Source organism: Cucurbita pepo, chromosome 8 (genome assembly GCF_057944985.1).
Source record: "Cucurbita pepo subsp. pepo isolate OVF chromosome 8, ASM5794498v1, whole genome shotgun sequence".
NCBI lineage: Eukaryota > Viridiplantae > Streptophyta > Magnoliopsida > Cucurbitales > Cucurbitaceae > Cucurbita > Cucurbita pepo.
Window position 1 is genome coordinate 3,803,229 of NC_141805.1, and position 24,589 is coordinate 3,827,817.

The 24,589-nt window shown below is 35.0% G+C and overlaps 3 protein-coding genes and 1 pseudogene across 6 annotated transcripts; 2 read left to right on the forward strand and 2 right to left on the reverse strand.

Annotated features, from left to right (window-relative positions):
* The first annotated feature begins 738 nt into the window (after positions 1-738).
* LOC111799782 (zinc knuckle (CCHC-type) family protein) lies at positions 739-4,088 on the forward strand. The gene is made up of 6 exons (XM_023683261.2): positions 739-1,249; positions 1,872-1,977; positions 2,421-2,514; positions 2,759-3,645; positions 3,770-3,824; positions 3,927-4,088. The coding sequence occupies exons 1-4, from the start codon at positions 935-937 to the stop codon at positions 3,591-3,593; spliced, it is 1,350 nt and encodes a 449-aa protein (XP_023539029.2). The 5' UTR covers positions 739-934; the 3' UTR covers positions 3,594-3,645; positions 3,770-3,824; positions 3,927-4,088.
* A 2,827-nt stretch (positions 4,089-6,915) lies between these two features.
* LOC111800744 (transcription factor MTB1 pseudogene) lies at positions 6,916-9,719 on the reverse strand (annotated as a pseudogene). The gene is made up of 2 exons (XR_015422314.1): positions 9,461-9,719; positions 6,916-9,352 (listed from the first exon to the last, which is right to left on the reverse strand). The product of XR_015422314.1 is annotated as a transcription factor MTB1 pseudogene (transcript).
* A 5,981-nt stretch (positions 9,720-15,700) lies between these two features.
* On the forward strand, positions 15,701-19,344 carry LOC111800378 (exportin-2). The gene is made up of 2 exons (XM_023684039.2): positions 15,701-18,783; positions 18,911-19,344. Exon 1 carries the CDS (start codon positions 15,850-15,852, stop codon positions 18,781-18,783), a length of 2,934 nt encoding a protein of 977 aa, XP_023539807.2. The 5' UTR covers positions 15,701-15,849; the 3' UTR covers positions 18,911-19,344.
* A 943-nt stretch (positions 19,345-20,287) lies between these two features.
* LOC111801199 (uncharacterized) lies at positions 20,288-23,090 on the reverse strand. 3 transcript variants are annotated; one of them, XM_087126478.1, is made up of 3 exons: positions 22,878-23,090; positions 21,159-22,082; positions 20,288-20,920 (listed from the first exon to the last, which is right to left on the reverse strand). In XM_087126478.1, the coding sequence occupies exons 2-3, from the start codon at positions 22,073-22,075 to the stop codon at positions 20,464-20,466; spliced, it is 1,374 nt and encodes a 457-aa protein (XP_086982604.1). In that variant the 5' UTR covers positions 22,076-22,082; positions 22,878-23,090; the 3' UTR covers positions 20,288-20,463. The 3 variants fall into 3 exon arrangements, with proteins under 3 accessions (XP_086982604.1, XP_023540975.2, XP_086982605.1); XM_023685207.2 differs by having other exon boundaries at positions 21,159-22,086; positions 22,878-23,089; XM_087126479.1 differs by lacking the exon at positions 22,878-23,090 and adding an exon at positions 22,730-22,834 and having other exon boundaries at positions 21,159-22,086.
* Between the last annotated feature and the right edge of the window lie 1,499 nt (positions 23,091-24,589).

Sequence of the window (24,589 nt, forward strand, 5' to 3'; positions counted from 1 at the left end):
TCTTTCACCATGAGTCTTGCTTCGTGTTTGATGATTTTTCCTTCCCTATTCTCCTTTAGCTTAAACACTCACTTCAAACTGATGGGTTTGTGATCGAACAGTAAGTCGGTGAGTGCCCACATCTTGTTCTTCTCGATAGTTTCAAGCTCCTTGTGCATGGTCTCTTGCACATTATCTCAGATGTTGTCCCATGGCAAGTTGTTAACTCCTCGACAACGAGTAACACTAGCTCGTTGGGATCCAACTCTTTTTTGAGTGTATCTAACTAAATTTTAGTAAGAGAACAAAATTTCTTTGATTCTCCATTTGTTGCGGATCTTCCTGTGCTCTTGTTTGTGCTCCCTTGATCTGAACTTTGGTGTCACGGGTGATGAATTGTGTGGATTTGTTAGTGTCGATGTCGGTGCACTTTCTAGGTCTGCCTCATCTCCCTCATCAATAGTTTTTTTTATCATCGGTACACCAACAAGCTTATTGATTTTGGTTTCTATCACCACGCTTCTTAACACGTGACCCTAAAGTCTTTGACATGGGTTGTACAATCGAAAACTCTCAGATGCTCGAAGTAAGATTTTTATTAATTTAACTTATTTATTGATAAATATGAAAATTAAAATAAAAAAAAAAGAAAAATTGATATGGATCTAACACTGGAGTCTGAATCCATTAAGCCCAATGGTGGAGCCTTATATGCTAAATAATTAAAAATTAAAAAGGAAATAAATAAATAAATAAACCTTTCGGTATTTTGCCTCTTCAGAATTTCTCCAACCGCCGTCGAAAGCCGAAGCCAACGGAGTTCTCTACAAATTACAGCACTTTCAATCGGAGACGGCCGGTTTCATTTTCCCAGCCGACTGAACTTCACCAAGAAACGGCCGGAAAAGTTTTCCATTTCTCTTTCAACTCCGGTATTTTCTTGTTTTCAAGAAACATGGACAATGAAACCCGACGGAGAATCGAGGAAACGGTGATTGACTTATTGAAGATATCGAACATGGAAGAGATGACGGAGTACAAAATTCGAGCCGAGGCCGAAAAACGGCTCGGAATGGATCTCTCCGATATTCAATGCAAGTGCCTGGTGAGGAACGTGGTCGAGGACTTTTTACATTCATTTACGGAACGTGATGATAAGGGCAAAGAGGGAGAACCAGGGCCTAGTGATCGTTACGAGAATAAAGCGACGGAGCAGGAGATAGTCCGGAAGAAGGAGATTAACGCTGATGTTGACCGTGTGATTTGCCAGGTAAAGCCTTGCCCTTCTTGATTCTTGAGAAAAGTTGTTGTGAATTTGAAAGCGGAAAAATTAGGATTTTGCGTATATCTGGTGAACTTAGTGAATTGAACTTCAGTGCAATGGAGCTTGTTGCCCTTCTTAGAATGCTTCCGAAGCTGGTTGTATATGTTCCTATGGCTAGATTGTTATAATTCTTTGCTCGTGATCATTATACTATAGTCTTTTGTTACTGAACTGCACCAAAAGGTTAGATTGTGGATGAAATTCCGGTGTACATTCTCTGGCATTTGTGCATTATGATGTAAATTATTGAATCCTCTATATTTATGATTGTAATAATTAAAGAAATGTTCATTTAGACAAGATCTTTACAGCACTGCATCCTTTCAAAGAAGTAGTTTTTGTTTTTAGAATTTGACAAAAAAAAATTCAAATGTTTATCCAACCTAATTCAAAATTACAGTAAAGAAATTATGTATAAATTTCAAAAACAGAAAGGTAAATTATCAAATAGAGACATAGTTGTTAAAATTGTCCATTACAAATTTTACTCTATGAAACACGATCCCCATGTAATAACCCGTCTGCAATATTATGATTTAGTAGCTAATGATTTTCAGGTTTCTTTCAGCTATCTAATAACAGGAATGTGACAGTTCATGAATTTAAAGGGAACGCGCTGGTATCAATTAGGCAGTATTATGAAAAAGATGGAAAACAGCTTCCTGGTATTAAAGGTGGGCACTATGCATTGGTCTCTTCATTTCCTCTTATGGTGAATCTTCTTATTTTGCCCTGACACACCCTAACACATTTGGCTGAGGTGATGTGTTGGAAAATTTCTGGGAACTCGATTCTCTTGTATCATGTGAGTTCTGTTAACTTCACTTACCTTCCCCCTCCCCCTCACCTGTTCTCTTTTGAACCTTTACTTTATGGCAGGGGTGGGTTGAGAGTGTCTTGCTTCTATTATGAACTCTAACCATGTGAAACGCGATTAGTAACCAGTATTTAATATGATTCCAGCTGCTGTCGATTTTGATTTAGACCTGTTGGGTTGGGAGTTTCTTTTGATTGGGTCTGAACGACCAATCCATCTCGTAGTCCTATAAGCCCCCCTGTTTGTATCGAAATTATGATTCATGTTATTTTTGTCCATATTGATAATTTTAATTGGTAGGAATCAGCTTGACAACTGAACAATGGTCTGCCTTTAGGAGTAATATTCCTGCTATAGAGGAAGCTATTTTGCAGATGAAAAGGAAAATACAAAGGTGAGAACCATGTTGATGTTCTTTGATACTACTGTTATTGAACCTGCTAGTTATAGTTCATCAAATTTATTTCATTAACAGGAAAACTCCAAAGTTTTATGCTATGTCTTCAGGCGTTGGTGTCCAAATGTAGATTCCAAAATTTTTATTAATGTTTTCATTCGTTAAGTTGTCTTGTTGGAGGATTTGAATTTGAGGACAAAAGGTGTATAGTTGAAATAACTGACTATATCATATCTTGTAGATCTGAACACGATGCTAATACAAGTGGTGCTGGCTCCGTACCTGCTACTGGGTCTGCTCCAAAATTTCCATTTGAAACTATTCGGTTTGATGGAAAAAACTACCGGGTATGGGCACGCCAGATGGAGTTTTTGCTCCGGCGCTTAAAGATTGCTTATGTACTTTCTGATCATCGTCCTACTGCCATGCTTGGACCGGAATCTAGTTCTGGAAATACTTCTCGATCCAAGGCGTCTGAACAGGAATGGATGAGTGATGACCACATGTGTCGACACATCATTCTAAACTCCCTCTCCGATAGTCTTTTTCATAAATACACGAAGAGAACAATGAGTGCTAGAGAACTCTGGAAGGAGCTAAACTCACTTTATCTTTGTGATTATGGAACCAGAAGATCTCAAGTTAAAAAATATCTGGAATTCAGGATGGTCGAGGAGAAGTCAATATTAGAACAAGTTGAAGAACTTAATAACATTGCTGAATCCATTATTTCAGCTGGAATGCGGATTGATGAGGATTTTCATGTTAGTGCCATTATTTCGAAGCTTCCACCCTCTTGGACAAATGTCTTTGTGAAGTTAATGCGTGAGGAGCATCTTCCCTCTGTGGTGTTGATAGATCGATTGAGGAATGAAGAAAAATTACGTACGCAGCAAAACTCACATCGCTCAGGAGGCGAACGTCCTTTCGTGAATCACAGGCGAAAAATGGGAGACCAAATGTCCCAAAGCCTACCGTCGAGGAAAAGGGAATGGAAAATGGATGTCAAAACTTTACTCTGCTTGAATTGTGGCAAGGAAGGACACATATCTCGAGATTGTCCGAGTAGTACGTAGGAAAGTCGATAATGAAGTAGCTCATTTAAGAACACAGCAGTATCTTACTGAGGTAAGTATGTCTGAGGATAAAAATAGTGTATTCACATTTAGATCCCACCCCTGTTGGCTCATATGTTCTCTTAAAGCATGTAATACGATAGTTCGAAATTTCTAACAATTTTCATTTGACTCAGAATCTGTCAAGCGCTTAGGGGGCTTTCAAAGTGCGAAATCAAGGTTCTAAGCGATGTAAGTGCATAACTAGCTTATAATCTTGTTGATTTTAACGTAGTTATACATTATCATCCTCGTTCTTGAAGCTTATGTTAGCGTGTTTGCACTTTTCTGTAGGATTTTTTTTCCTTCGTAGGAACCACTTTAAGGAAGATCATTGGAGAGGTCTGACTATAATCTACTGTAAGTTGATAGCTTCCTACTGGTATGTATAATGAGAAGAGATGCTGAATCCATAAGCTCCTAGTTTGATTAAATATGAGCTTGTTAATTATCACCGTTCTGCTGTGCATGCAAGTGTTGTTGGGTTATTATCAGGATAGATGTTAGAAATAGTAGGTTAAATTATACCCTTAAATTTTGGGTTAGGTTTAAATTATGCACCTGTACCTTGAAAAGCTTCATTTTTTACCCCTAAACTTGATTTTATTTTCGTTAAAATAGGACTGAAATTGATACGGAGCATAATTGGAAGTTATCTCAAGAGATTAGGAACATTTTATATAATTTAACCAAAACATAATTAGGATGTATTAGTTGGTAGCTAGTTAAGGAGTTTTTCAATGGGGAAGTAGTGGAAGGGTTGTAGGAGGCATTTCTTTATACGTTAGGACTTGGGTTTGTTGGAGAGGGGAGGTGTCCAAGTACCTCGAATCACTTAAAATGAAGTATTTGCTCCGTGTCACAATCACATTTTTTCCGGACTTCACTTAGCAATTGTGCAACACTCCTACCAACCAACAAGTAAGTCAACCATCTCAATTTTGAAAACAATTTTAGAAGGTAAGGTTATAGACTAGCAAGCAAGGGATAACAATGACTTGAAGAACTTCGAGGAGAAATAATTGATGCTTTTCATATCCCTTAACATATATTTTGAGGCATTTTAGTCTTGGCAGAAATAGACTTGAATTTTGCGAGTAGTCATAACAGGTGTTGGAGTGGGTATGTGGTTGTATGCAACACGTTTTGGACAAGCATGACTGTGACACTTCGTACCCTTTATCTCTTATGTTCTCCATAAGTCTTCTCATCGGTAATGAAACCTTTGTGTTCTCATCAACAAAGGATTACCCAAAAGGATTACCCAAACGGAAGATAGATAGATGCCTCACTTTTGCCGAAAAGAGTAATCTTTTAACCGAAAAGAGTAATCTTTTAACCGAAAAGAGTAATCTTTTAACCGAAAAGAGTAATCTTTTAATGAGAAAGTAAAAAAGAGAAAATAAAAGAAAGCATTTGTGCCCCAAAATTGGCCATATTTTTCAGGGTTTGGATTGAGTTAGTCCACACGCAATGAATTACTATACTAATTTATGAGATGCTTTAAATGTCTCTGTCCTTCATTATTCAAACCATTTTCTTAGCCCACATTTTATTTATTTATTTATTTTTATTTATTTATTTGGAGTTTAGGCCACATTTTTTCAATGCAAATATAAACAAATGGGAGACTTTTGAGATGCTTTGAGACAAAGAGGTGGTGGGTGATTGTCAATTTCAAGTTTTAAAACATCAATGATTTGAAATCACTTTAAAAAAAATTATATAACTAAATTAAATTCATTTTTATTAGTTTTATTAAAGATTTAGTTTTCTTTTTAAAAGCTCATCCAATGAAAACTTGACACAATTATTTGTGTTTAGTTTTAGCTTAGAATAATTATAGGTTTAGCATATTTTAAACATATTTTAGATTAAAGTTATTGGGTTTCAACAAAAAAACAAAACAAAAACAGAAAATTAGGAAAATTATTCTTAATTTGTTGAATTAGAATTTTAAAGCTTTTTTTCCTCATAAAGTTAAAAAGTAATTTTTAGTGGAGAAGAAAATATAGTGAATGATGCAAAAGAATGCCACTTTAATCACTAGATTATTTTTTTTAAAAAAAAAATAAATAAGAATAAGGGTTAGTAACATTAGTAATGTATAAACTTACCCTATAAATCATTTATTTTTCACCAAAATGCAGAGAGGTCCCTTTCTCAATTGGACCATCATAAAAACAAAAGGGTTAGGTTTATTACAACTTGCAACGATTACGAGACCATTGTTGAACAGTTGTCTACCAAGAAATAAGAGCGTGTTGACGTGAAAGATGATAGGCTTATGACATCATTAGTCATGAATCATTAGTGTCGGTCTCAAGTTTACCTAAATTAGATGGACTAAATAAAAATAAAAATTCATCAAATTTAATTTTAAAAAAAAATACCAAACATAGTATCCTTTCTCAAAATATTACTAAAGTGAGCCAATATTTTAAAATTAAAAAAAAATAATGAATAAGTAGGGTAAGTTGAGAAGGGGAAAAAGTTTGGTTTTTTATTAATGAAAATATAATAATATACCAATAAATGAGTAATAAAAATAGTTTTAAACGTTTTAAATGGTTAATAAAAGTACAATTATTGATATTGGGACACTTGTACGTGGCACAACAAAAACATTTGACTTTATCTTCTTTTTTCTTAATTTATAAAAAGCATTTTAAAAAACACAAAATAAAATAAAATATAGAAAAAGCATTTCACATGCATCACATGGTTTATGTGATTGTCATGCATCACATTCACCCATTCAAAATTCTTCCACTTTTCATCCTCATCCTTTAACTTTCATTTATTTTCAATTTGGTCCTTCTAAAACTTTCAAAACTATAAACAGGGGCTGCCCTCTTGATCGAGTTTCGGTTTAAGATAACAAAAGGGAGACAAACAAAGTCCTCCAACAGTTCATACGTCTAGAGAACTTCCCCCTATTAAAAAGTCGTCAACTGATACTAAAAACCTTATAGAAGTTTTCAAAATGTACCGCTTCAAATAGATATCAAATTAGATTAAACCAACGCTCGATTTCTAGCCTATGGTATAGATGCCATCTTCGACATAGGTGACGACCATAGTCCATAATCTCAAAATACTTGATATGCAGAAGAAAATGAAACATATCTATGAACAAGAACATCAAGAAGAACACAGCACAAACTGGTCTGAGCAAAGAACCCCATCATGATCAGATAGAAAGTGTATCCATTTTCATCAAAATAATGAACACTGATACAGATACAGGCATTGTTTGATGGTGAATCTAAAGAGTAATAAAGAACAAAAGAATTTGAGGGGCTAACATTAAAAAGAACATAAACAGTTTGGGAGATTCTTGATGAACAATAAGAACAGTGGACCATCTTGATTATGCAGAATAGTAACAATAATAACAATGTGTACTATAAACAACATAAATTCTCTTCTCCTACTTTGTTATTTCATACTAAATACTTATTTCCCTAACAATAATACCTGCTCTCTCTAAATCAAAACTTCTGTATGCACTACGTTACTGTAGTTCTTGTGCTACCCAACTGTTGATAGAGGATGTAACGGAGTCGAATCCCGTGAAATTGTGGCTATCAACTCTTCCTTCGTCAACTGCTCTGATCCGGGGGATTTGATCGTAAACGTGTGCAAAACTGTATCGTTTACTTCAACAGAGAGTTTTGAATCAACAACATTGATCTGTGCATTTTTCATTGCCTTGATAACTCTTGATGCAGGGTGTGATTCTAATGGGCAGCTAACCTTAACGATGACTTCGTCGTTACCTGCTTCGACGTCGATGTCAACATCGAGGAATTGATCTTTGTTTTCAATTTCTGGGTTCGTTTCCGAAGGGGTTGCTTCACTTGAGGTGACGCCCGATTGCTCCCTTTCATATTCCATGGCTTTCACTTTGGACTGAAGCTCATTAATGTAAGCAATGGCATCTCCTAGCAGTGAAGCTTTGTCCATCTTGGAGATATTGGGTACAACAGCTCGTAAAGCATAGAACCGCTGGTTCAACTTTTCACGACGCTGCCTCTCCGCCTCCACGTGATTTAGTGGTTCTTCCCTTCCATTTGCAGGCTTTCTGCCTCGTTTGCGTGGTCGTCTTTCGTCGGTGCCAGGTCCCTCTTCTTTGCATTGAGGCTCTATATCTAATTGTTCCGAATCTGCACCTACACGGTTCATCACAGAAGGCGGCCTTGATGTTGCTACAGAGAAATCAATTTGCATTTGGGCTATCTTCTGTGATTGATAGGGATTGAGACAAAATTCATCTCTAACTCCATTGACAAGCTGCTCGTGATTATTATTTACCGGTGGAGTTGGAGAGCCTAAAGTTTCGGTAGGATTCCCCGGTTTGAGAAGATGAACATGCCCCAAACTCGGATTACGAATGCCATTTCGAGGGCTTTGAAACTGAATTCTACCTCCATTGGGACATACTTCCCATGCCCTTTCATCCATCTTCCTAACCGCGAGTTTCTCTCTGAAGTGAGATCGACCCACGTTCCCCGAGTTCAAACTCTGCCCAAAAACCTTAGGAACCCCCCCTCCTCTTTCTGCAATCCCCAAACTTGGAAATGGGGCGTTTTCATCCTTCCTTTCAGCCATCCTCGACATCACAGCCGATGTCCTCACTCCATCAAGCGAACGTTGAGATGAAAACAACGATCGAATCAAATGCACCAACTCTAAGCTCTCACTCACAGATCTCACAGAACCCAATTCAACTACTCCAACATCAGTTGGCACCAAAACGACGGTCCGAATCCCAGCCGACTTAGCCAGATAGGACCTCACACAATACTCAGCAGGCGAATTGAGCACATCCAAATGCCAGACATGTTTCCCAGAAGCGAAACACTTCCCAGGACCCCCCTCTCCACCAGGAAAGGAGAAGTACATGGAAGCAAGAAAAAACATCTCAGTATCAGTAACTCTATCCAATCCAAGAGCATAATTATCCTCATCAGACCCACCAAACAGTGTATGAAGCTTCTGCAATGCCCTTTTCTTCATCCTTTGTTGGCTCTCATCTTCAAGCTCAAGGCTAAGAATCTGCGTAGCTTCTGTTCCTTCACCATCCCTAGGATCCCTAAACGATCCATCTCCCCATCCCAAAACCCATTGACCAGATTTTGAATGGGAAAGTTGCCAGAAAATTGCATAATTCCAACAAAAATTAGAAGCGTTGGGTGTCTCTACCAGATCCGCAAGCTTGTTCTGCAAATTATCATCATTCCTCACAGCCATAAACAGATTCTCATTCGAAACAGAGCAAGACATCATGTAATTAAAAGCACGAGTACCCAAAACAGCAGCCACCACAGTCTTATCCTCATCCTTCCCACCCACACCCCGCAACCCATCTTCAATCTTCATCTCTAAAACCCAATGATAACAATAATCACACACACACGCTTCAAAATTAGAAAACCCCAGATCAAATCTCTGTCCAAAAACCTAAACCCTCAACGAAGAACACCATCGCTAAAACATTGTCTAGATCTCGAAAATTAGGAAAAATTAAGAAAACCCCAGATCAACCCAACACAAAAAATGAATCACCCAACAACCCAGGAATCAAAAGAGACAGAAATAGCGAAGAATCAACCGGTACTCAGCAAACGAAATGCGCTGAAAAGAAGACGATGCGATGAGGGAAGAGGTTTGAAAGAAAGTTGGAAGGCTATAAACATTCCCAGGAAAGCGACAGCCTGAATCGAGGAGAAAGATTTAATTTAATTTCTCATTGGAAAACAAAGAAAGCAGTTATTTCACGCGACAAACTAAACGAAACAAAGAAAGAAAGAACAAAGCAATACCCTCTTTAACTCTTCTTTCTCTGTTTACCAGAACGATGAAGAATCGAAAATGGAAATGGAAAATTTTGGGAAATGGGTTTCTGTTTTTTCTCCTCTGCTCTTTGCTCTGCCGCTCCTCCTCCTCCTCCTCCTTATTCTACACGAGAAATCCCCTTAACCATGGTTAAGTAAAATCAAAATACGAGGAGTCAAATACTAACCATGGTTAAAGCCGGATCGGATACATTTGGTTGGGAGTTTGAGGAGTAGTCGACAATTATGTTGTGGCCTTTTGTTTCGACAGCGGCACCTGAGATTGGATTTCAATTCCTCGCAGAGGAATTCAAATACTCTTTTCTTTTTTCTTTTTTTATTTAATTATTTTTTTTATTTTTTTATTTTATTCGGACCATAAAATCGTCTCGTGAGTCTCATGCTTAATAGTCGCTTGCAATTACTCGCAAACCATGCATAACATGCGACCCTATCATTATTCTTCAACCTAATTTTTTCTATTTCCACTTTTGCCCCTACTATTAATTCTAATTTAATTTCCTAAATGTAGAAAAAAAAAAAGATTTTATTGAAAATAAAAATTATTTAAGGAAATGTTTTATTATTCCAAATAATGATTTGAGATGTCGAATTATAAAAATAGTTGTAGCTATAAATAATTAATAATTAATGTATTGAATATATTTTGGGTTGTAAATTTTAACAAAAAATGAAAATAATTTTTTTTAATTCAAATATTGAAAATATAAAACAAAACAAAATTATGAATCAATATTTATTGGATCTATTTATTTGATTAATTTGCATACCAAATAAGCTTAACAAATTGTATTTTGTTAATTAGTTGAATTTTATTGTGATTTTTAAAGTAATATTTAGGCTAATTACTTGTTGTTCCCACGTGCCAAGCGTGTACCAATTCTTTTGAAAATTAATTAATTAATTACGGGATGTGAGTTGTAGATCTAATAAATTAAGAAATGTGTTGAAACTCCATTTTTTAAGAAATGTTTTAAGAAATTTGAGTTTTTAAAAAAAAATAATAAATAATAAATTATATGGTTATTTTTAAAATATAAATTAAATGTTTTTTTAACTATATAATTTTTAACCACATAAAAGTCAATATACAAATTAAATGTTTAAAAATAAATATTTTAGGGACTAATATTTTTTCTCTTTATTAAAAATAAATTAAATAAACTACTAAAAAACAACCCAAATTAATCCCGTTCAAAAATTTGTGGTGATATTGAGTTGAGTTCGTTATTTAATTAGAGTTATTTTGAATTAAAAAATTCACAATCTAAACAACTAAATTAGGTCTAAAAAGTTATCTTACTCGACTCAGGAAGATTCTTACTCGCGCTAGTAGTCTAAAGCCACAAAGCAACAATGGAAGAATTGGGAAAAATGAATTTTGATTCCCATGTACGAGATTTTTCGAGAAGAATAAAACGACGGTTGAAAAAATATTTCTTTCTGGCCTTTTGATGCAAATAAGATTAGAATGGTAATTGATTTATATTATTTAAATAACTAAAAGACAAAAAAAAAAATTATAGCTTTTTGAACGCGACAAAATTAAATCGGATTCTTAATTAGCATCTTTGTTGTTATTATCCACTATGTTTCTAGCTCGGTTTTATAGAACTCAACTCTCGAGCTATACACTACTCATAAACATATCACAAAATATAGATTCTACATAATTCAAACTTCTAGCTGTAATTAACACCTCAACAAAATCTAAACACTATTAAAATGTTCGGTGAGAACGTACTTGTATAGTAATACTCGACCGTACATAGCACATTTTGAAAACACTTAAAGAGTCGTATAACTAATAACAACGATTCATTATTGAAAACGACTTAAATACGCCTTTTATTACACGCATACACAATTCAGGGTACAAAATTGTGTGGTAGATAATAAAATTATTTCGCGCATTGTTTAATTAAAAATGGTGGAAAGAAAATAAATTATATATTTATTTATTTGTAGGGTTTGAGGTCACGCATGTTTTTTTAATGGTTCATCCAACTTGGCTGCCATTTTAATGGAGTACAATATAAGGTAAGCCCCAAGAAATTGATCCCCCACCAAACTTATCTCCTTTCTATTTATTTCTTTTTTAATTTTAAAATTTTATTAATAAAAATTCAACCTTTTATTGAATTATTCATTATATTATATTATATTTATTTATTTATTTAATTACGGTTGTTTTTAAAAATTTTAAAATGTAATTTGTGGGATATTAAACTAATAAAAATTGATTATATAAATAGGTGTTTATTAACTTGCTTTTTGGTTTAAAAAAAAATAAAATAAAATAAAATAAAAAATAAGATTCCTCCTTTGACTTAATTCACCAAATAGTCTGATAAAGCTTTAATCCTCATTGACTAAACAAAAGTTGATTAGAAATCCCATTTGGAAAGAAGACTAAAAATATAAATATTTTGTCCTTTTTATTATTTTATTTAAAATTAATAATATTTTTTTTCCTTTTTTAAGATAAAATTTTATATGTAAAAAATATATATATAAAAATTAAAATGTTCCCAATAATATATGGTAAAAGAGAATATATATAATTTGGTTGAAATTAAAGCAAAATAAAATTGGTAGAAATTTCAATTTTCCACCGACCGACATGTCGTACTTGTACTTTGTACCACGTCAGGTCACACGCTTCACGACACTCCCAACTCTCTTGGTCACTGTGAAGTTGGATAAGATGGATAAAATATATAAAACAAAAGCTTTTTTAGTAAATATATAAAACTAAAACATCCATTAATTATTATTTATTATTGTTATTTTATATTATTTAATATTCAGCCCGTTTGTATTTTACTTTTTTTTTTCATTACAATACCATCAGTTTTTAAAAAATAATTTTTAATAGTTAAAATTATTTAAATTGCCTAAAAAAATCACTATTATGAAGTTAATTAATAAAATTAATATTTAAAATTAAGGACCAAATTCAAAATTATGAATTTACATATAATTAAATAAAATTTAGATTTATAAAACATAAGGTTTATTTTGTAAGGCGAGTTCATAAAAACGTGTTGCTAACTGTGAAACTACGCGATTAAGAATCATGTACATCACATCCCTAAAGCTGCAAAGTGATACGAATATAATTATAGAACACGCGCTTTGATTGCGAGTGACCGACTTAGAGGGAACAAAAAAAGTTTCACGCGATCCAGCTAAGCGGTTCACGTAATGAAGTTGGCTTCATCACAAAACAAAACGAACACGTTTTACATAGTGCATGTTGTCTACGTGTCTCTAGTGAAGTAGGACCGTCATGACGTGACAAAAAACAGAAGGCGGGTCATGAGATAACATTTTTCTCACGCGTTTAGTAGATAATAATAATAATTGAGAGTAGTTATTATTCAGCGTCATAAGCAGGGTAGAGCTCGTGATTAACACGTGATTTTTAACATGGTTCGAGGAGGTGAAGGTTGCGTGAAACCACCACGTGACCTACATTCAATTTGTTTACTTTCATCTTTAGTCCTCTTATTCTTACCAATTTAATTTTTTTATTTATTACGTAATAAGTCAATTCTTATGTTTTAAAACATTTATAATGATTTAGGTTTCAGAACAAAATATACACCGTTCCAAAACAAGTGTCTTTATCGAACATTTTTCTTTTCTTAAAAAAAAAAAAAAAAAAAAGACATAAATGCTAATTTCTAACCATTAATTGTTGTAATATGGAAATGTATCAAATACAATAAAATATTTATGTTCTATATTTAATATATCTAACCTACTAAATATTAATTTAAATACATTTATATTTAATAAATTAAATAGTTGTTTTTGTATTTGAGGTATATGATATATTAAATATTAATTTTAACATTTCACATTTTTTTTGTTTAGACCTACTTAATTAAAAAAATTTAATTAATTAATTTTTAATTTTTATTAATTTATTACACTATAGTTAAGCTCATACTTATAATAGAAGTTGTGTCCATTCATATAATCACTACATACAAACAGTTTGATCTATCGAGATTTATTTGTAATTATTTAAATATTCAATTTTTAAACAACATAATTTTTTTTTCTAGTGGCTGTACTATCAATATTCAAATTCATCACTTTACTACAAATTATATCAAATTTATTCCAACTTAATTTTATTTTTCAAGAAAATGTTGTTTTAATATTGAATAATAAATTAAAATTAATAGTAATAATACAACCATTTAATTGGAAACTATAATATTCTTATCTATTTAAATACATATGGTTAATGTCATAAACATCTAACTTTTAAATATCCCACGACAAAAACAAGACATGTAGTCCAAATAGATAGTACACATCTGTCATGTTTTAGCATATTTTCATTATTTAAATCATTTATAACCTTTTATTCATAATTATTTAATGTCTTATATAAAAAAAAAAGTCTTAGTTCATAAAATTATTTATTTATTTAATATTAAATATAACTTAAAAATTTTCCAAGACGAAATAATAATAAAAGAGCATCTAATTTAATTTAATTTAATTTTTTATTATTGAAAATGTAATATTTATAGTCACGACACATGAAACACGTGCGACCAACAAATCTATCTCATTTTCAGCAATCTTCATAAAGCTGCAAAACTGAAGCCACGTTAATACGGAGACGACCAATTTGTTTGTTTGTTTGTTTTTTTTTTTTTTTTTTTTAAATTTAATAAATTCAGAAAATGATTTTATTCTTTTAAAAAAAAAATAAAAAACTTAGGATAATTGGGGTGCCACGTTTCAGATTGTGATTGGAGGAATGGGGTAGTTATATATAAAAGCTTTGTGGGTTCCAAAGCGTCAAATAAAACCAACTGCCCCTTCACGTGGTACGCACGGATACAAACAAATCCCGGGACCCACATTAATTACATTTTTTTCTTTTCTTTTTTTTGAAATAATCACACAAATGCTTATTTATTTAAATGAGGAAATATAATAATAATAATAATTATTATTATTTTTTTCTTCTTGGGTGGAGAAAAAACCCACGCGGCTCACGTGGTAATAATAGAAAGTGGACGTGAGAAGTTGCGTGGTTAAGATGGTATTTAGGGAAGGTGGACCCCGCAGTGCTGTTGATGACGTCAGCGCTAATTTTCTAATTTATCATTTTCTCCCCCACTTTGTTTCCAATTTTCAAATCCACCCCACCTTCTGTTTCTTATAACTCCGACACAACGTGTGTGCCCAACCTCCAAATACCCACTCATATGTGGCAACTTCATAATTAATTTCAGATGGGTCCTGGGCCTAAAGTATGTGGGTAAAAGCTAGTGAACTGGGCCTCTGGGTTTTCAATAGCCCATTAAAGCTGGTGTGGAGCCTGGAGGCTAGGCCCATTATCCACTACATTGTACAGTTACCCTGTTGCCCCAAATTATTGATTGGGCCTTCCAACTGTTCAATGCAATTATTTTAAATAATTTCAGCCCAATCATACCAAATAATTTTTAAAAATATATTTTTGTAAAGATAGAGATAAAAAAAAAATAATAATAATGTTATAGCTTTGAATGAATTAGTTAGTGTTTTATTTAAAAAATATTTAATATTCTTAAACTTTTTAAAAAATTAAAAATAAACGCATTACCAAACTTGTAACGATGAAGAATGTGAACTTCGATTAAAAAACCAATGTCCTGCTTGTGATACGATTGAAATTACACAATGAACCTTCAGTCATAAAAATTCTACACCTTGAGCATAACACACGAACAAATAAGTCTTATTAGTCAAATTTTTAAATGTTGGGTTAGCATAAAAAAGACAATAAATCATGCCGATGTCGAAGAAGATGCCGTTTGATGAATCAAATATTGAAGTTTTTTGGTCCAAAAAATAGAATGTTTATATGAAAAAAAATGAAAGCGTAGATATTAATTATTTTTAAATCGAGACGGTTGGATGATGAAAGTCACACATAGGCTAATTTAGGGAATGACTCCTCCCTTTTTTGCTCACTCATAATGTTCGGACCCCACAAATGGGAGGGGGTCGATCATAAGTTTATAATCAAAGAATACTTTCTCCATTTTTATGAGTACTGATTAGTTAAAGCAAAGACATGAGAGGTTATGTGTGACATTAAAATTTATTATATTTAAAAAAAAAATAGTAAATAGAAATAATTGGTATGATTTTTGGTAATTATTCATAATTTAAAGGTATAGGAGGGTGTTGGGGGCAATAAACTTTCCCTCCCTTTGAAATTGGCCTCTTCCTCCTCCTAGAAATTGGATCATCACTTCTGAAATACAAATTCCCACTGAATTCGATTCCATCCCAAATCAGTTTCCGATTTGGGTTCTCATCAATTTCTATGCGCAATGGAGTGGAACCCAGAAACCCTACAGCTCCTTTCCCAGTGCTTTCTTCACACTCTCTCTCCCGCTCCTGAGCCCCGCCGCCGCGCCGAAGCCTCCCTTGCCGAAGCTGCCGACCGTCCCGACTACGGTCTTGCTGTTCTTCGCCTTGTCGCTGAACCATCTGTCGATGAACAGATCCGTCAAGCCGCCGCCGTCAACTTCAAAAACCATTTACGGCTCCGATGGCCATCCAATGTGTCGGACGACTCGAATGCTTCTTCTCTGCCTTCGATTCCCGACTCCGAGAAGGACCAAATCAAAGCCCTAATTGTGCCGCTTATGCTTTCGTCTACTCAGCGAATCCAGAGTCAGCTAAGCGAGGCTTTGGCTTTGATTAGTAAACACGACTTCCCGAAATCGTGGCCTTCCTTGCTTCCGGAGCTTGTCGTGAGTCTGCAGAAGGCGTCTCTGGCTTCCGATTATGCATCTGTTAACGGTATTCTTGGCACTGCTAATTCTATATTTAAGAAGTTTCGGTATCAATATAAAACCAATGATCTTTTGCTTGATTTGAAGTATTGCCTGGACAATTTTGCGGCTCCCTTGTTAGAAATTTTTCTCAAAACTGCTGCTTTAATTGATTCTGCTGTGACCTCGGGTGCTCCTGCGGCCACTCTACGGCCCCTGTTTGAGTCTCAGAGGCTATGTTGTAGGATATTTTACTCGTTGAATTTTCAAGAGCTTCCCGAGTTCTTTGAGGATCATATGAAAGAGTGGATGAGTGAATTCCGGAAATATCTTACTATCAATTATCCTGCACTTGAAAGTAGTGGCAATGATGGACTTGCTTTAGTTGATGAACTTCGTGCTGCAGTTTGCGAGAATATTAATCTTTATATGGAAAAAAACGAAGAGGAGTTTCAGGGGTACTTGAATGATTTTGCTCTTGCTGTCTGGGGCTTACTGGGGAATGTATCTCAGTCATCGAGCCGGGACCAGCTGGCTGTTACGGCTATGAAGTTTTTGACTACTGTTAGCACGAGTGTACACCACACCTTATTTGCAGGCGAGGGAGTGATACCTGAGATTTGTAAGAGCATAGTTATTCCCAATGTGAGGCTGAGGGATGACGACGAAGAACTATTTGAAATGAACTATGTTGAATTCATTAGGAGGGATATGGAAGGTAGCGATCTGGATACTAGGAGGAGGATTGCTTGTGAACTTCTTAAAGGAATTGCAACCAACTACAAACAGCAGGTGACGGACATGGTGTCCTCTCAGATACAGCAATTGTTAAGTTCATTTGGGCTAAATCCTGCTCAGAATTGGAAAGATAAAGATTGTGCAATATATTTGGTTGTCTCACTTGCCACTAAGAAAGCTGGGGGATCTTCCGTTTCAACTGATCTTGTAGATGTTCAGAATTTCTTTGCATCAGTAATCATTCCAGAATTGCAAAATTCAGACGTTAATGGTCTACCAATGCTTAAGGCAGGTGCGCTCAAGTTCTTTGCTGTGTTCCGTAATCTGATATCAAAACCTGTTGCATTACAAATGTTTCCTGATTTGGTTCGGTTCCTTGGTTCTGAGTCAAATGTGGTTCATTCCTATGCTGCTATTTGTATTGAAAAATTGTTGCTGGTCAAGGAGGATTCAGGTGTGGCCAGGTATAACTCTATGGATATTGCTCCAACTTTTCCCGAGATGATGACTAAGCTCTTTAATGCCTTTAAATTTCCTGAATCTGAGGAGAACCAATACATTATGAAGTGTATAATGAGAGTTCTTGGAGTTGCTGACATACCTCGTGAGGTTGCAGGACCATGCATTGTTGGGTTGACTTCTATTTTAAATGAAGTATGTCGAAATCCAAAAAATCCTGTTTTCAACCACTATATGTTTGAATCTGTGGCTCTTCTCATTAGAAGGGCTTGCGAAAGGGATCCTTCTTTAATATCAGCCTTTGAGGCTAGCCTGTTTCCCAGCCTTCAAATGATACTGGCCAATGATGTTACCGAGTTCTTCCCATACGCCTTTCAACTGTTAGCACAGCTTGTGGAGTTGAATAATCCTCCTATTCCACCAAGCTACATGCAGATTTTTGAGATCCTATTGTCACCTGAATCTTGGAAAAGAGCCTCTAATGTCCCAGCACTTGTTCGGTTACTTCAAGCTTTCCTTCAGAAGGCACCTCATGAACTTAACCAAGGTGGGCGCCTGACACAGGTTCTTGGAATATTTAGTAATCTGGTCTCATCTCCAAGCACTGCAGATCAAGGCTTTTATGTGCTCAACACTGTTATTGAATCTCTTGAATATAGTGTGATTGAACAGTACATTGGCCACATCTGGGCTGTTCTTTTTGGACAGCTCCAAAGTAGACGGACAGTAAAGTTCATCAAGTCACTTTTGATATTTATGTCCCTTTTTCTTGTTAAAAATGGTCATAAAAATCTTTTGGATACGATCAACAGTGTTCAGAATGGCATATTTATCCAAATCTTGAAGCAATTTTGGGTACCTAATCTTAAACTGATAACTGGGGCCATTGAGCTTAAGTTAACTGCAGTTGCTTCAACCAGACTTATCTGTGAGTGTCCAGCACTTTTGGATGCTGCATTTACTGAAGACTGGGGGAAAATGCTGGATAGCATTGTTACCCTTCTTTCTCGACCCGAACAGGAAAGGGTTGACGACGAGCCAGAGATGCCCGATATTGCTGAAAATGCTGGTTATAGTGCAAGCTTTGTTCGCCTATACAATGCAGGGAAGAAGGAAGATGATCCTCTGAAAGATATAAAGGATCCGAAGCAATTTCTCGTAGCATCTTTGTCGAAGCTTTCTGCTCTTTCTCCTGGGAGGTATCCCCAAGTCATCAGTCAGTATCTTGACCCTACAAATCAAGCTGCACTGCTTCAGTTCTGCAGATCTTACAATTGCCCGATAGCTTGAGTAAGTTATTTAATCCTGTGGGTTGTGATTATTAACAAGTTTATATATCAGGCACGTGTTTGTGTTATTAATCTCTATAGTGTTAACATCACCCTGTATCTAATCATGTACTCCTGCAACCTTTCAGGAGTTTGTGCTGAATTGAAGCAGGTTTTTGTGGACAAGTTAATCTTTAAACTTATTCATCTCTTGGCGTTATTCCATTTGGGGGCGTATTCAAGTTTCATATCATCGTGTACTTCCACAATTGTGGTAATGGTCGGTCAGGCGAATCAAACGTGGTTTACAAAGTTTTGGTACAACACTTCCTCCCTCTTCCTTCATCCTCTTTTTCTATGTGGTCAAGTTCAAGTGTCTGTCATGTTGTGCATGCAGAGTCAGTCATGAACAAAGCATAGATGTTCATTGCGGTCTAAGAGTTGTACTGTTGCATCGAGTTTTCCTCTCCCTTTTGCTTCTATTCTGAAATTTTCTCTTGTCATTTTGACATCACATGTAAACACTTGTTATCTCATTGCTGTGATATTCAGCTGCAAGTTCATATACATATCAGTTGGGTTATTGTGGCTGGTGTAGAAAGATTACTTTTTTACAACGTTCTTATCTGCATTTTATCTGGATGATTAGAAGTAATTACATTTTTTTGATTGTTTGAAATTTATGATAATAAAAGGTTAAATTACAAATATTTATCAGAAATAAAATTGCAAGTTAAGAAATCTATTAAATAGTTTTTATTGTATTTTTATCTTAGGGAAATTACAGAAAGAGCCTCTTAAATTAGGTTTTGACTAATTATATTATAGAGAATGTTTTTACAAATGAGATCATATCATCATCTTTCACGGGTTTTCATGAATTGGGTTGCTGATCCAGACGACTCAAATAGAGTTCACGGTTTAACCCAACCTAATCCTCTATTTTCAAGTTGAGTTGGGTTGTCGGGGTTCTTTATTAGTTTTTTTTTTGTTCACTTATCTATAATACATATAACATTAATAACTAAAATGTCATGAAATTCAAATATGAAACATCGGTTACAAACTTCAAATATTATTCATTTTCATAATAGTCTTAAAACTAGGGCCAGATTAGATTATAACCTTATTTTTCGGGTTGGTCGGATTGACCTAACACAAAAATGTAGGTGGGTAGTTCAAATTGGTTGATATTACTGAGACAAAAAGTTATTATTATTATTATTTTGTAATGTAGCCCCAAAGTTATCTTCTTGATCGGAAAAGAAAGGAGACAAGAGGAGAGAAGCAAAGATAATAGGTTAATTGAGTCCACTTCATGAAGTGACTGATGGACAGTACCGCTCTCTCAAGCAATACCCCCTCGCCAATGGCCACCACCACCTGCTTTTCTTGTCCTTTCAGAGTTCTTAAAAGCTAAAACATGATGTGGGAGAATATTAGACTTTAGTCCCTAGAATTTGCCTTTACAGCAATTTGATTGCTTCTAAGAACTTCAAGTATGAAGTAAAATGAAGAAGAAAAGCTAAAGAATCGAAACAGAGATATATTACTTGGATCTGTTAGCTCAAATATGATCCTCATATATACAAACAACATTCTACATATTGTAAATCTATGCTACACAGATACACAAACAGAGCTTATACTTCATTCAGAGTACGTACCCTTCTCAATTCATCCTTCATTCTAAAATCTAGGCCTACAAAGAAGGAAGCATCCACCCTACAGTCCACCCCAGAAGCAATCCTGCACTCACCAGGCTCAATCCTACAGCTATGGCAACCGCATAAGTCGAAATATCACTCCCATGCCGATCCCGCTTGATTCTTTTCTGCCTTGTGAATTTCTGCCTATTCTTGTAAGGCATCCATGGAAGACCCATTGGAAAAAGAGTGGACATCGGGTGATCATTGTTCTTATTCTGCAGGCTTTCTAGTTGCAGCAGTTGAAACGATTGCTTATATGCAAAGAGTTGGGATGCTTGTCTGAAGAACAGCTCAACTATGTGCTCCTTTTCGGCATGGGCTCGCTTTGCTGCAAGCTCAGCTTCCCTTGCACGGGTTTGAGAATGAAGCAGTGCATCCATTAGCTCAGCTTTGCTAGCATTGTCTTCAGAAGTTTGTGTTGTTTTTGTCAAATTGTTGGGAATTGTACAACTGCACTCAACACAGGAGTTCCAGTTATATCTTAGTAAGGCCTTGCTAAAAGATAATCGATCCATGCATTCGACTCGACTATTTAACTTGGCTACAAAACGGTTCTAAAAGAATGGCAATGGTCATTTATCATATATTTTAGTCTAAGATGAGAGAATACTTAAGAATTTAATCTATCTCAACAAAGTTGCAGATCAGGAAATCATAGAAATACAGCAACCAGGAATTCACATTGTACCTCAAAGATTTATGAGCTCCACGCAGCAAGTTCCCTTGCTCAGTTGATTCACCCGGTTCTCTCTGTGTTTTGCCAAAACGACAAAAATCGAGCCCGCAATTTCTGTGGTTTGACTCGAACGTAGAACCCCAATTCATATCATGTTCATAGGATTGCTTTTGGGCATAAGGGAGTCTCTTAAGGTTCAAACATGTTTTTTTAGGTGGCGGAAGATCACAATTTTCTATATGATCAAGAGATTTCTGTGCAACCCAATAGGCTAATTCATCTTTATCTGTTATCCACCACCATGGCTCAGCCTTGTCCTCTTGAATCCAAGGAGAATCTGGATCTAAGTAAAACTCATCTTGTGTTTTGGAAACTGTTTTGCTGTTGAAAGAATCCTTATCTAAACATTCAAAGTTTGATTTCATATCTATACTACCAAGACATTCTTGAGAGTCTGTACCATCCAAGGTTTTTATGTCTTCATTCATAATGGTATTCACCCTCTTTGAGCAGATATCAGAGACACCATGATCAGTGTCTAGAGAATACCTGCTGTAGTCATCATTGCTACCTTCAGTAGGGTGAAGATCAATTGAAGAACAAGATTTTTCAGTACCAGATTTTGAAGTTTCATTGCCAGCCTCTGGGGTGAAAATCTTTTGGTATCCATAGCTAGATTGTGGCTGAAGCCACCATTTCGACTCGGGAAATAAACTAGAATATGAAGAAGCTCTGCTAAAAGGCATAAAACCTATGGAAGGTTGATCTGGTTCATCTGCTGCTGCATTGGCAGGTCCAGAATCAACCGGTTTGGTCGTTGAAGACGATGATTGACAGCAAGCTAATCTGGGAGCCCTTTTGGCATCTTCTTGAACAAAGCAACGATTTACTGTCCTCTGAAAAGCAGCCCTTGCTTCTGCTGCTGCCATTAAAGTCCTATCTATGACACAGCAAAGCAGAACTTTAACCAAAGATCCACATGAAAACAACTAAAAAAACAGGACATTGAGAGCCTTCAAAAAAGCACATAATGCAGAAGAACAGGTAGAAGATGGTGTTCAAAATTCATATGAAGCAGAGTAACTATAAAGAATCTGGATCAGAAAACATTTAAAGTTCATGAACTTGAAATGAAGAGCATTAATTAGTAATCAGAAAGAACAGGAGATATCTGAGTTTGAATCCCCAGTTCATAGAATGGTGATTTCAGTTCAAGAATTGCCATATAGAAACTCACATTAGTTCTTGAGATCTAAATTGGCAAAGTTGAACACCCTCCCCAAACCTCTTAATCAACACCCAAATGCAAGTTCTGAAGGATTGATTAACCCCACTTGATATTCATTTGTTTTGAACACAAATGGCAGCAAAAGGAACACAAAACATCACCTCAACCAGTTAAATTTAGCTGCATATTTGAAGGTTAAGCAAAAAACCAAACCCCCCTTTTTGCCCTTTGCTCATAAACATTCCTCAAGTCCAAATCAGAAAGGATTATGTAAATTGAAATCAACATCAAAAAAGAAAAGGATCCAGGTTTAGCAGACCCAAGAAAAAAAAAACCCTGAAATCAAGCAACTCACCAACACAATCATTTTAACAAACAGATAGAACCCACTTAACAGAAACAAGGTGAACAAGAAGAATGAAAGCAACCCAATGATCCAAAGCCCCTCAGAGATCAGCAAGAACTAAAAAAAAAAAGCAACAGATTGTAAATTAAATGGGTACCTTGAAAATCAAGCTGAATCAATTACAGAATTTGGGTCAAACGCAAGGCTTTAAGAGATTAAAAATCTCGGGAAAAGAAATCTAAAACGAAAGGAAGAAGATGACGCATCGCGGGGGAGGAGACTGTAGAAGAGGTGTCAGTCTTCCAAATTCTGCCGATATTTTTATTAAATTTTTATCTTTTTCTTCGTTCAGTTATCATTATTTGCGGTCGATTTCTGGAGGGAGCGCTTTAATAATCAACAGCAAGATTGAAACCGAAATGTGGACTGAAACGGTGTCGTTACGTTCAAAACCCAACATTTTCTTGTCCCACTAGCTGTTTGCAAAAAACCAGTTTTTTTTTTTTTTTTTTTTTTTTTTTTTTTTTTTTTTTTTTTTTTTTTTTTGTTTTCAAATGGTTTTGCATAATGATTTTAAAAAATTGTTTTTCAAATACTTGATTGGACCAACGTGACAATTACATATGACAATATATTTGATTAAAAGATTAATAGTTTAAATAAGAAATTAAGGATGAAGAATATTCATATAACTCGAGAATCCGACCAATTCAAACTACTCAACCCCATTATAAAAATCGAATTGGGTTAGATTTTCTTTTTGGGTTGAGTTGAATTTTAGAAAAATTGAAAAAATTTAATCAACCCCATTATAAAAATCGAATTGGGTTAGATTTTCTTTTTGGGTTGAGTTGAATTTTAGAAAAATTGAAAAAATTTAAGTCCGTTTGCGGGTTGACATTTGTTTGGTTGGGTCAGCTCCACTAACCCATAATTATAACTAAACCCTACTTTTAAGATAAATATGAAGATTAAGTGTTTGATGTTTATAACCTATATGAGTAATGCATTGTAATTTGTGAATATTTAACATTTAAGTTGGATCGTGACCAGTGTTAGTAACTCAATCCTACCCAACTAAATTGAAAATAGTGGGTTGAGTTAGGTTGGAGTGTGAACTCTATTAAGGTTGTTTGGGTCATCAACTTAATCTACCCAAAAGTTCGAATTTGTTTCAAAAGATTTCCTTAATTGAACCCAATTCATATGTACCCGACCAGAGACGTGAGAAACTAAATGTAATGAAGGTGTTGGGCCCATGGTTTTGGGGATTTTGCACCTTGTGAGGGAACATAAATTGAAACAATGGGTATAGCCATTGAAGCATGATAGAGTTTGGTAGGGGTTAGTTTTTGTGGTTAAAGAAGAGATCAAAACAATTAGTTTTTGTGCTTTATGACTCAAAAAAAGTTTATTCTATGGGAGCCTTTTGCTTAGCCCACTGATTCAACCATGCCTTAATCATACCACCATGGAACAAAATCTAAATCGATTCACTACCTTTTTCTTTTTCTAGTTTTAGGAATCATGTGAACTTAAGGAAGGATCGAATCGAATAAAAAAAGAAAAAAAGAGAGGAAAAAATAAGTAATAAAATGACATAGAAGAGAACCCAGATTCCAAATGAACGGAAGCGTGACTGAATTGATCTCGATCACTTTTCGGTACAGAACAAAAGAGGGGAGGAGATTCTCGAAACCAAAAAAAGGATCCAATAACTTCGAAAGAATTGAACGAAGAGCAGTATGAGGTGAAAATTTAGACTCATTAGAGAATTTGAGAACAAAATTGATTCAAATAGAAGAACGTTACCTAAACGAACAAACAATTGTTTTCTTGTGATTTAAGTCATACACATTTTAGAATAAT